Source organism: Lonchura striata, chromosome 5 (assembly GCF_046129695.1).
Source record: "Lonchura striata isolate bLonStr1 chromosome 5, bLonStr1.mat, whole genome shotgun sequence".
Taxonomy (NCBI): Eukaryota; Metazoa; Chordata; class Aves; order Passeriformes; family Estrildidae; genus Lonchura; species Lonchura striata.
Window position 1 is genome coordinate 64,172,945 of NC_134607.1, and position 13,695 is coordinate 64,186,639.

Sequence of the window (13,695 nt, forward strand, 5' to 3'; positions counted from 1 at the left end):
GATACTGGCATTTTTTAAGGGAGACTGAAACGATTTAATAATATTTAAATACACCCTTAACTGTGCATGCATTTGTTGCAACACTACTGGCATGGTCTGTTCTCAAGGGGGCTTGTGTATTTTTGTGGTTGGTAGTGTTTTTTGGGGTTTTTTTTCCTGGTGTGTGATATGTTTTGATTTGGTTTTTTTTTTTATTTTTTCCCCTAAAAATTTCATATTGTTTACCTTGCTGGATATTAAGTCATATTTAGAGTATAGTGGGGAAAATCTGTGCAGATTTTTTTTAAGTATATTTTTAAACACTGGCTATACTATTCACTACTGCTCTAAAGCACTGGACAAAATTCTTTCTCAGCTTTAATGATTTCATAGTTCTTCAACTTAAAGTAAGAATGATATTACATCCAAGAGCTGTTTGTTGCATTTCATTTCTAGAGGTCATGTAATTTATACTTTGTTGAAGAGAACTAGAAGAAGGAGGGTTTGTATGCAAAGCGAATTGAAAGGGAAAAGATAAAATAGAGATGCTTTGCTTGTGCAAAGCTATGAGAAGTGTTCTTTTAAAATTCTTAATAAAGCCACATGGTGTTAGCATCATATATGTTGTACTCTTTTTTATATTTAAGTAATTCTTAAGCCATCAAAAATTGGAGATCAAAAAGTTTCCATGCATTTGTTCAGTATTCAATCACTCACATGAGAAAAAAATCCAGTTACACCAGTGAAATGCTTTACAAACCTCATCTTGATTTCCATTCTCTTTTGCACTATAATGGTTCTAGTATCAATTCACATATATTTAGAATATATAAATTTACTTTTTCTGCAAATATTCTTTTGTTTTATATATTCTCAAAATAGTATTTTTCACTTCTTTTCTCTTTCTTGTATACTTATTCTTACATTTTTATTTCAGCATAGAATGACACACTGAATAGACTCTTCAGAAGCTTCTTTTAGGAAGACTGAACCTTGACTTTCTCATTAAAAAAATAAATCTGAAAGATCACAGAACATGTATGTAAATCAGCAAAAAATATAATTCAGATATAAACCTCCAAAGTGAACATTCAACTCCATGACCTGCCTTAATCTGTACACTTGCCTCATCAAGAAGGCACATGGTAAAAGAGATCTACAGGAAAATAGTTTGTATAAGAGCAGAAAATAACTTATTGGATGAGGCCTGAAAAGGTGTCTCCTATTATTTAGCCCTTTGTATTTAAGCAGACTAAATCTGTTGCTAAGAAAAATGTGCATTAGCATTATCTGATAAATATAGTCCCAAACATCAGCTAGGTGTCTAATTGCTACAAAGCCAACTAATTCATTGAAAAATTAAAAATTGAAACCCAGTGGAATCTAATTGAGTTTATAAAAAGGAACTTGTGCTCCAAATACTAACAATGATACTAATAAATTCCTATTGTAAACACACTGCCCTATTTAAGTCACCATAAAACAGGCTTGCAGGTATACAGGTTAGCAAGACAGGGATGCTTCAAGAGAGAAATAATTTTTCATGTAATATCTCCTTTAAATAATCCAAACATTAATTTTCAAAAGGATCTAAGCACTGGCAAAAAAGAAAAATCTCTTCTTGTTGTCAGAGGATTACTAACTTTTAAAATTATACCTTCAGCATTCACATAACATTATTTTCCAAGCCAAATGGGGATACAATATTAGGAATAGAGTCCTCAAAAACTGTCTGCAATAGTCAGGTCTCTGCTATTTGACATAATTAAGATTATTTGGGAGGTAGTATTTCTTCTGAGGATCTGTTTTCAATCCTCTTTACTATCCACTGACATACTGAAAAGATCAATCGCCCTATGGGATGAGAGTGCATAAAATATTATAGACATTAAATCCTCCCTAAAAATTCAGATGTATTTTTCAGGTCTGTGCATTTTATTCCACAGTTAAATGATTAAGGCACATTGGGCTCCAATCTGAAAATATGTTTAAAATCTGGAGCTATGTCAGACTGCTGTCTGAGTTTGCAAAAGGATTAGCAATCTGTAACTTGTGTCAAAATATCTGGCCTAAAGTGACAGAAATAATATATTTTCCTGACTTAATGAATGTGAAAAAATCTGGCAAAAGAAAAAAAAGATCCCACCACACTGCACACAGAAATCAGAGGTATTTTTCCTTAGCAGCTCACAGTATTCCATCAGCAGTGATTGCATTGATCAGAATTTTACAAGGGACACCTTTGTGTGACCTTAAAGTGGTCACATAAACTCATTAGGGCTTTATGGCAAAGAATAGAGTCATTAGGGATGTTGAATATATTGCACTAATGTGATAGTTAATATGTATGAAAGTTCCATGGACTACCTAAAGGCTCTCTAGAATTAAAATGTATGAGTGGCTGTATATGGTGATATAGTCTTATAACCAAGCAAAAGAAAAGGTAAAGATAGTCCACAAATACTGAACAAAAATGAAGGGATTTCTGTGGGGAAGTGCAGAATCTTTACACAGAGCCCCACTAACCAAGGCTTTTCCTCTTCCATGGTTTAGACAGGCTACATTTGTGCTGAGATTGTGAGGGTTATATCAGAGAAAATACCAAATAAAACCCTCTGTAATGACCTAATCTAGTAATTGCTATCATAACAACTGGGAACAAAGGTCACGAAGAAATAAAAAAGGAAGGATGCAGCTCTAAGGTTTGAGCTTTTATCTGGGCTTTAGTGGTGGAAGGAGGAAGAGATGCTTTGGGCACAAAAGGAAAAGCTATGTTAAACCTGGGATGAGTTTCAGAAGGACTCACATACCCTGTTCTCCATGGAGTGGAGCCTTAGACAGCCAACAGCCCTTTTGCAGTGCTTCAGCTGGGCATGTCTAAATTGGCCATCCTGGAAACAAGGGCAGAGGAGTGGATCCATTGGCTCCCAATGACACAGATGATAGCAACAGTTATTTTTACTTTCTATATAGATATCAGTCAAATAATAAAAAATACAAGTCATATATCATAGAAGGATTATAAAATATTAAACATTCATCTCATAATTTTAAAATATTAATGAAATGTTTTTTCCTTGTTTTAATTATGATAACACCTTATTGATTAGTAAATCTATTTTTCAAAAAATGATATAGACTTCACCAGGTGCTGTCACTTAGAAAAATACTTTCTCTCATAAATAAATATGGCAGAATCTAAACATCATTATAATGAAAACTAGAATATTTGCTACCCCCATCAAATTACCACACAGGTGGAGGATTTCTTTCTCTATGGGATAACATTATTATTCCTCCGTATGGATTCATTCTCCCTGGACCATCTGTGTTTAATCTTGCAAAGGGGCAGGTCTAATATGATGGAAAATTCATTTCATATGGCTGATCAATTCACACACTCTACCAATCTCCCAAATTTAACTTACACTTCACGTATGGCCATATTTAGACAATATTCAAAAGTAATGAATGTCATTCACCTCATTTTATGGATGGAGAGCACTTTCAAAAAACCTCTTGTCTGTTATAAATGTAAGAATGACTAAGAGCAACTGTGCTGTTACAGAATATTTGACTTTCTCTAGAGCATTTCACTAAGTACATAGCTATTTGATAAACAATGTGCATTGTAGAATTGTTAAGAAATACAAACAGTTGACATATATCAAAGCATAGTTCTTATGAGGTATCATTGATGAATCCTCTTTTACTGAAGAAAAATTTAGCAGTGATTTAAACAACCACATGATTTCTTTCCTAGTAAAGTTTAAAAAAGTACTGAGGAGGCCAAAATAAGAGAGATAAGGTTAATGAGAGCTCAGGTTATGGAATGCTTGGAATACTGAGTTAAAGGTCAGAAGCTTGCTAAGTAGATTTTAATACAACCATATCCAAAGTGTTGCATCTTGGAATAGGGAATAGAATTTGTACATGAAGTATATCAGAACACCCTAGAAAATGGAAGTTCAGATCCTTCTAAGACTGCTTTCATACATTGGACTGAGGTGCCTCATTTAGGATCTTGGGTATCCCAGATGCCTTGTTAAATCTGACACTGGCAGGCAACACCAGAAATCTCTTCATTTATCTTGTTATACAAGACTGATTAGTAGGTGCCTCAGTAAAGCATGTAAACTGGGATAACTTTGTGCTCAAGTGAAGAACTTTGGGTCAAGTGCAAACTGCTAAAAAGAGATTTCTCAGTGAGATACCATGCCAAGAAGTCAGCACTTGAGTCCATGAAAGAGGAATCTCAAACAGAGCTGGGGCCTGTACACACACCATGGAATAGCATGTGTGACTTTAGTGTCTGCACTTCCAGAAGATGTGAAAATGCTGTAGAGAGTTCACAGGAAGGACACATATAAGTCTGAGAAGTCCTGGTGATAGGAGGTTTAAGGATCTATATTTATTCAGCTTATCAAAAAAAGTGAAGAGGTGGCTTGATCTTTGTGCAGAAGTACTTACATGAGGAAAAGATGTGGAAAAGATAGTGGGAGACTTTTCAACTTTGCTATCAAAGGCATATCAAGGTTAAATGACAGGAAGCTGAAGTTAGAAAAAAATTGACCTTGAATAAGTGGCTATTTCCTAACACTAAAAGTAATTAAATATTAGAACAGCTAATATTTAGGTCAGAGAAATAGTGGTGTTACCCCTTTTCCCCTTTTGCAGCACAGCACCTTTGTTGTTTGCTGTGAGCATACATGTTGTCTTCACCTAATAAATTTTCTGTCTGAGTTAGGTACTATTTTAACCTCTCTTGATATGTATGCATATCCAACTTCCAGAACATGAAATGCTTTAACTTATATGAAGTGTGGGACGTATGGATGTTTTGGTGCAATTTGGCAGTCTGTGGTGTGGGCATACAGACCAGAGGATGTAAATAAACCACTCTGGTAAAAGATTTTATGACATGTGTTGCCAACTTGGCAGAACTTCATATCTATTTAGTGGATGGTACTCCAAATGGTGACTTTCCACCCATGCAGAAGGACACTGTCTCTCTAAGCAAATATTTTCAGGGCAAGAATTTGTCACACATTCTATCTAATGAAGAACTGACCAACACCCACTTCTATTTGGTCAGTGAAACCAGATGTTCCTCCTCCTTAATCCTCTGAAAACAGTGTGGAGATGAGGTAATAGGAACAAGCATGGAGAGGGATCAACTTGGCAGGTCATTGCTTGTTTTGATTATAAAAATACGTCAGAAACAACTTTATTATTGTAAAATAAGATAGAAATATGTCTACAATTTTGCTTCTCAACAAAGCTGGAAGAATGATGACATTACCACATGCTGGTAAGGAGCAGAAGATTTATGTCATGTCAAAGATAAAATGAGGTATGACTGGCATATTCTTTCATGACTTGCATGTGAACTTATTCTAGTTTGTTAAAGCAAGAGCTGAGGAGCTCATGTTGCCCATATTCATTTGGTGTAGTGGGGTAAGCAGAAATCTTATTGAACAATTGAACCTTGTCTTGGCTTTACATTGAATCACAGACCATATAGAAAAAGAAGTGTCCTTCCCCATACTCAACAAAATATTAAAGGCAATGTAGATTAGAAAGAAAAAATTCTAATTTGACTGAACTGTCTTCCAAGCAAAAAAATACACTTGCTGCTTACAAAATGCAAGTTCTCTCTAGCAGGACTGTAGATTCAGAATTTAGAACTGGTCTTCCCTGATAAGCAGAATCACAATTGGCAAATTGAGGAGCAAATAACATAATAAGGAGTACATCAGATTAGGAACACCTAGAGGAGAATCCCAAAAACCACCTTTTGTGGAAAGGGTGGCTTAATCCATCAGCCTTCTGAAGCAGAGAAATACAGCTGGAGGCAGTTTGCTGAGTTAAATGAGGCACTGAAATGGCACCCTGCCAGCTCCATGTACTTATTAAAAATTTACAGCGTGTTATGCAGGAAAAATTCTTCAGGCATAGTTCTTTCTCATAAATTTAATTCCCTCAACCGGTTTTGTCATGCAGAGATTGCCTTCCTCTTCAGGACCCAGCTCTATCTTGTCCCCATGTAGCTTGCAAAAACTTGGGATATTGTTTCTGCACATTGTTTTCTTTTGGAATTTCTACTAACTTTGCAGGTCTTATGGAGGCAGAGTACTGTACATCGTGAAACTCCCATGTGGACTTGTTAAAGGTGTTTTGTGAGTTAGTGAATAAAGCAATCTGGATCATTGGAAAGCCTCCAGGACACCCCTACAACCTGTTGCTCTACTGAATAGATAACTCATAAAGATAAAACCATTATCTGACTGCAGATAGATCCTTTAATTTATCTAAGGTTCATTAAAACTACCCAGGGTATTTTCAACGGTACAGACCAGTGCCAGAGTACTCTTTTACTAGCAGCTGGATGTGGTGAAACATAGACTGAGACAAAAAGCTCTTCCAGCACTTGTCACCTGCCAAAACTGAGCTTTATATAAATGCAAAAGGAAGACACTAACGCAGGTGCTTCCCACCTTCTCTGCCCCACCCTGCCTTGCTGACATAAAGGTCAACAAGAGAGACAAATGTCAATTTAATGAAAATCAAAGCAAAATAAGATCTTTTTCTGAACTTTTCTTCATTTTCTATATCTTGTTTGAAGACTTATCTCAGATTTTCTCTCACAGAGTACATGGGAAGGATGCACATGAAAAATTTGGGGCACAGGGTGTCTGACTCTTGCAATCTTCAGGAAAATTTATGCCTATTTTAATGAATTGACCCTGATTTCTGGATGAAATAATAAAAAAAAAACCTGGAAGAACCCAATGTTTTCTGATCTGCACTGATTTTTGACATTTGGAAGCATTTAATGAAGTCTGAGATAATGAATGCATTTACTGGCTGGCATTTAACTTGCTTATGTTTTCTTGGACAAGACTTTGTAATATGTTCTCTTGTAAACACTGGTAGTTCTGTCTGCAAAGTCAGCACTCCTACTTTTCCTAATTTGTAACTAATTTATAAATGGCAGAAAAACTTTGGGTATTTTACCAAAATGTTTAAATTTGGAAAAGCAACATTGATCAAAGTAATTAGAAACAGAAAAAGATAAAAAGCTGCTGTCAGTTACTATATTTATATATTTTTAGAAATATAATAACTGAAAAAACTTTATGAAACTGAACAGCCTGGAATTCCAAAGTGAAATCAATTAAACCAATATTGGAATAGAATGCAGTAAACCATATTATACTTAATCTTTCAAATGGATATAAAATGTATAAGAGAACTTATAAGTAATTTGATTTAGAAAAAATATATTTGGTTATACTCTGTTGGTACAACACAAGTTTGATGTAGAATTAAATAAAACCAATATTTATTTCTTGTTGTTCACTATGATCAACATATTAAGATAAAATGCATGGTATAACAAAATTTCTATAACCACAGAAAGCACAAAAGAAGATGAAATGTATCATAGCACAATGTGCATGTGAAAGATTTCAAAGCGCATTTCATTCACTACATGGTGAGATTAATACCTTCTACAGAGACTGGCTGGGGAATGGACAATATTGCTGTGTTTTTCAAGAGCATTAGGCATTCTGTTTTTAAGGCAGTTCCACAGTATAATGAGCTGCCAATGAAACAATCAAATTCTGCCTATTTTTGGAAATCTCCTTTTGGCTTCATGATTTGTTAACAGGAGCTCAGTGTTCTGCAAGATACAGCCCAAACCTGGTTTTGATAGGAAAAGGTGAATTTGTGATTGTGTAAGTATGTAAGATTTTATACAGGAGGCAGAATGCTCCTTTTCACAATCTGAACTGCACCTCACAAACCCATGCTAAATCAGGATGCCACACGGTATGCTTGTGATCATGGCTTTGAGAAATCTTCAAAGGAGCAATGCTTCACTTTCTTACCAAATGGCTATTCAGAAATGGATGATTATGTAAACCTTTTTTGGAAGCCAACACAAAATAAATGTCCCTGCAACATGGGACTAGTGATCACCAAGATCCAGAGCCTTAACCCAATATTAGGTTCCAACAGGTTCCTCCTTGGCCTGCTCAGTAAATAGGAAGAGGCAATGTTGCAGAAGATACAGTCCTGCTATTCTGTCATGTGCTTAAATGCCTCTCTAAATTAATCTCTAGTTTACATTTATATACCATTAATAATTTAAGAACACTGAAGTTTTTACTGAGGGTAAAATTACCATCCTCCATACTCCATCAGCTCAGGGAGAACTATTGAAAACTCTAGTTGCCCTGGCCACAGAGCGAGTATTTTTCTATGCTGATACTGCTGATTCATAGCTCCATATGAAGTGTGCATTACATTCACATGCTGCATTAATGTACCTGCATACACAGAAGTTTGTCATGAAGGTCTCCCTCCTTTCCTACATCCCACACCTTACACCTCAATATGTCTGAGAAGTGCCATTTTTCAAATACAGATGAGCCTCAAACATACCTTGTGCTACTCAGGCATGAGGAGGTATAAAGAGGCATATAGTCATATTTTAAATACTGTTTCATTTGCTACTGTCCTTTCCATGACAGTCAGTGAGAAAATGGCCAGAGAGATGAGGTGAAAGAAACAGGGGACAGCAATTATGTTTTGGGAAGAGGTACTCTGACCAGACAGATCAGAAGAGACTGAGCTGCAGTTTTCTGCAGAAGTATCTTGTCCTTTCACTTCCTGCAGTTACACCATGTCCTTATCACTCAAAGAAAGTAAGATTGCAATTTGCCCATTCAACCACATACCATATATTATTTTTAACCTACCATATAAATGGCATATCTTTTTAATCCTGATAGTCAGCTTTTCAGATAACAGGAAAGAGTATAGCTACTTGTTAATGTAGAAAATATATTTCCTGTCTACACAACCAAAAAAATGTTCCCATGATTTCAGTGTGGGTAAAATTTTAGAACTTTGGTGTGACAAAGGAGAATAATAAACAAAAATAAGGGAAGGAAGGATAAGATAAGGGGATGATGATGGGCCACAGAGTTTATTTATATCTTGTTTTTCATTTTTTGTTTGGTTGGCTTCTATTTTTATTAGTCTGTTGTTTATGCTTTCTAAAATAGTGTTCCTCCATATACAGCCACTGCTTCCTTCAAACTCTGCTGAGAAGCCTGGCAGGAGGTTGTGAGAGGAGCAAAGACATGCAAATTTTCCTAACTTTAACATAGCTTATTATCTTGCTCCTTCCTTCATTTCAGAAGACTGTGTGTTTCTGCAATTCATACAACTCTGAATCTAAGTGCTGTCCTGGAGTCCTTACTTCTGAGATGTTTTTATTTTGACCATAGTCAGAGGTGCACAGCATGGATTGGATCCTTGGAGATTGCTTCTGGTGATGTTCTTATTTGCTTTGTCAAAAGGATGTATCATTACTCAGAAAACATTAACCAAAAACATTTGCCTGAAGTAAATCCCTTAGCTGATTTCTATGAATACAGTTTAAAAAACTTTATATATGAAGTTAAATTTAATTAAGCCAAGCATTCCTGGGCATAGGGGAAAACAAGAATTCTCTTGTATGCCATAGCATCAGCTCCATGACAAGTGCTCAGATCCACCAGGAGACATCATGTGAAACAACTAAATAAAGCCATTGACCAGCAACTCATCCTGACACCTGCCAGGTAAAAGATGTCATATCTTAGATCATCCTCGTCTATTAAGTCCCATCTCACAATGTGCATTCCCAAGAATCCCTGGTTCAGTTCCAAAAGCTGTCATCACATGTGCCTAGAGCAGCCTAGATTGATGCCCAAGGAGTTTTACATGCTAATTTAAAATGAGAGGTTGGTACTTCTGTTGAGTCTTTAAACCTATTCTAATATAGCTGAGACAGAAAGGATCCCAGTTCCTGAGATGTCTAGACAATTTCTATTTTTGCATAAGAAAAATATTCAAAATATTGATGATATCATCTCATCTTCTTATTGATCTCTGCAGTACTGTTTCACTCAGCTATAAGCATCACTAAGGAGTTTACATATACTTGCTGAAAAGACCAGTATAAAGAAGCAGAATTTACCAAAGATTCGTTAGGAAATTCTGTCTTGCATCAAACTTACACATATTTTGATATATGATGTATGATATAATTGTTTTAAAAAAATCAACAAAAAACAACAACAAAGAACCAAACCCCAACAGATTTAGCTATAACTCCTGCCAAAAATGTAATATTTTTCCTTAAGAATTACTATATCAGTTTATCTAGTGAAAAAACATAAGATTAAAAAGTCTCTGGATTTTTGAATAAATCTCCAGAATATATTTTCAAATATTAGTGAGTTCCTCTGATCGTAAACGAAATTTTAGTCCAGCATTACATTTCATCAAGGAAAATATCTATCCAATGAGAGCTGTGAACAACTGAACTTAAATATTTATTTTTAACCACAGAGGATTTGCTGGAATCTAGATGAAAAGAATCAGTACTGTAAACCAAATTTCTTACCTCTGATGGATGTCCAGCTCTTATAAAAGTACAGAGTGGATCAAAAGCTCCTGTTCCACAAGCCAGAAGATGAGTCCTGTTGTATCGGTGAAGGACACGGATGTAGTTTGCACATTCATCCTAGTTTACATAAAAAATAAACACGGGGAAATATTAGCTTTTAAATTATTTGTTTTAGTATTTTATGTGCCCATAGGTGATGTTCTAATACTGAATCTTTCTATTCTATTTCACTTCATGTGCCATCAGTTTCATGGGTGGGCATTTTTACATTAAAAAGGCAAGTTTACAGCACTGATTGATTATGTCTTATTTTAGATGCTTAACCAGTTAGAAGTTAATAAATTATAAAAACATACTTTTGTGCTTCTTTACTCGTGAAAATAATCTACAAATCTGAGTAGATCTTTACTATTATTGGATAAATAAGACACATAAGATTCAGGGCATAAGATGTGAATGGTCAGCAAACAGCTTCTCTCTAGAGTGAAATACTTTATCTCAATAAAAATATAATTTTTAATTGCACCATTAATTTATTGTAGAATTAATTTTTGATCAATATTTTTTATACCTTATAGACACATACTTTGTCTGTTTCTACTGTTTAAACCTCTTTGAAAAAGAAATATTAATTTCCCCCAGGGCAATACTTTGGGACTCATTAGTGTATTTGCAGCTTCATAAATATTACAATTAAAACATTTTCAAACATCCCTTTGAGATGTGGGGTCATTATTGCTGTGCTAAACTAGAAATGGAGACAGTGAGATAAAAGTATCCCTTGATTTTGGGACTCTTGGGATTCCTGGGATTTGGTTTTAGATTTGGTTTTTGGCATTTTGCAATAGTTTCTGTGAGTGGAGCAAAATTACTGTTCATTTCCATTCATTGCCCAATATTTCTGCAACTTAGAACCCTGAGCTTTAAGAGTTACATCAAGTTTAAGACATTTAAAATGGAATTAATCTAAGCTAACTTTAGCTGTTCTAGCATTTAGACATGTAATTTATGGAATCCTCTCTGGTTTTTCAATAGCCAGTGAAGTAGGCCAGGCATCTCCAAAAGGCAATTAATACAATCCTGAAATGAACATGTAAAACAGAGTGGAGGAATTAACTTTTTTTTAAAAATTTCTAGCTTTTCACTGATAGCTGGTCTCATTTTTGGACTACTGTATTTGTGTGAGAACAATCCTGGATGTTATTAACCAACTGCAAGAATTTAATGGCAAAAAGGAAGAGTCTGCAAGGAATTAATGGGCAGAATTCAACACTTGCAAATCCACATTAGGCTCAAAACTAAGAAACCATCTTTCTTCTTTCTTCAAATTCCATGTAAGTCTTCCAAATGCTCCAGCAAATAAAAAAGGAAAGAAATCTCCCCTGCTACCTGACTCTCCTTAACTGTTCATCCTCAGGGTATAGCATGCTAATTCATAAAAGTAAGTAACCTACCCAAGACATAACCTGCTGTGTAATTAAATATTATGCATATAGAAAGGGCAAATCAACCTTTTAATATCTTGCTTTTGGAATTTCTTGATTTGTAACTAATTTGTTCCTTTTCATTTTTTAAGGAAATAAAAGCATCAAGTCAGATGAATTGAGAGAAGGATGTGTTGAAATCAACAGCATGCGATCCTCATTGTATGGATCAGCACTCAGAGGTGTCTACTTTTTATCGTCATTTCCCAAATGTTTGCTGAATTGCCATAACAAAATGCTATTCCATAGGTATTTTATGATGCCATTACTTTTGTTAATAAATGTTTACTGGGTGCTGATGCTGTTCCTGATTCTCCCTCTCCTCCTTCGTGACTTATTCCCTTTGTTTGCTCTCAGTGGTAATCTGGTCTTTACTCCACAGTTTCCTTTTTTACCCACAATCACCTTCAGCTCTTGATCTTTATACCAAAATCATTTTAGGGATTTAAGATTTTTTTTTTAATGAGAAAAATCTATACTTTTTTTTTCCTTCTGTGTGCCTTTGTAGGATTGCCTGAAAAAAAACTGAAAAAAAAAAAAAATCCTAGGATGTGGAAATACCAAACATAGAAAAAACCTAATTCCAAATGGCTAGATTTACTAATTTATAAACAGATGACAAAAGGTGCTGTTCTAGGAAGTGTCAGGCAAAAAGGCATTGCTGATAATCCTACTAATAATATACTTTACACAGAGCAGGGAAGAGATGCATCATCCAAGGGGACATTGAAATAAGACTTCTTTATACTATATCAATTAATAAAATACTCGGGTTGTCTTTTGGATGCTCCACAGAGACATTAATAGATCTGTGGAATTTTATTAATCTGAAACTTCTCAGTGTGGAGGAGTAAGACATCTCTACAGATTTTCAATAATGATAAAGTAATTCAGAATAATTTAAAACTCTCATACCACAGACTAACAGGTGTGATTTCTGGCACACTGGATGACAGGTGAAGGATTTTTTTTTCTTTGCCTTCACTCAAATCAGAAAAGCATGACCTTATTTTAAGAGTATACATTTGTTGCTAAGACAAGCCTTTTAAAATTGTCCTATTAAGTCTGTTACAAGCTCTTGAAATACTTATGACTACAGTCCTTGCCATTTTACTGCTACAACAAGAACTGATAACTTTTTAAGGTTATAAAAAATTGTAAAATGGCCAGTTCTGTTATATGGAAAAACGCAGCAAGGTACATGTGAAGTATTTCAGTGCTGAGAAGTATATTACAATAATATCAGTTCTACTTAATAATTATGCCTCGAGTAACAGATCATTTGCAAAGGAAAATAAAAAACAGAAATAGCATGGAAATAAGCAAAAAAGTTTGAAATAGAGAAATATTTGTCTAGAGCTTGTAGTATGAAAAATAGCATTAAAAATTAAAATTGACAAAGGGTTGATTTTAAGACATTATGTTTTTAAGTCAATATTGGTTTATGGCTACAAAAAATAAGGATGAAAAGAAAAGTAGTAGGAAGGGTTTTGATTCTAATTTAGATTCCTTTCAGGTTGTGTAATTTATCTTACTGAATGTTGAGCATGCTGATGAAAATTGCTAAGTTTTCCCTGATATTAATTAGTGTTACTTATTCACATAGTCCATACATAATTAAGTCTCATGTGAGAATCAGAATATTGTTTGGTATTACAATATTTCCAGCTTTTAAAATTTTAATCTATTTTTCTTAAAGACTCTGCTTCTAGAATCTTGTGATTACTTAAAAGTTTTTTTTTTTGTTTTGGTTTTTTTTTGTGG

General features: G+C 34.7%; 1 protein-coding gene across 2 annotated transcripts in view; it reads right to left on the reverse strand.

Annotated features, from left to right (window-relative positions):
* Positions 1-13,695, reverse strand: part of SEMA3E (semaphorin 3E) — a 129,304-nt gene that overhangs the window by 39,404 nt on the left and 76,205 nt on the right. For both annotated transcript variants that reach the window (XM_021539599.3, XM_077783667.1), the window contains exon 4: positions 10,445-10,564. In XM_021539599.3, coding sequence (XP_021395274.2) covers positions 10,445-10,564 — 120 coding nt within the window. The remainder of the gene's footprint in view (positions 1-10,444; positions 10,565-13,695) is intronic.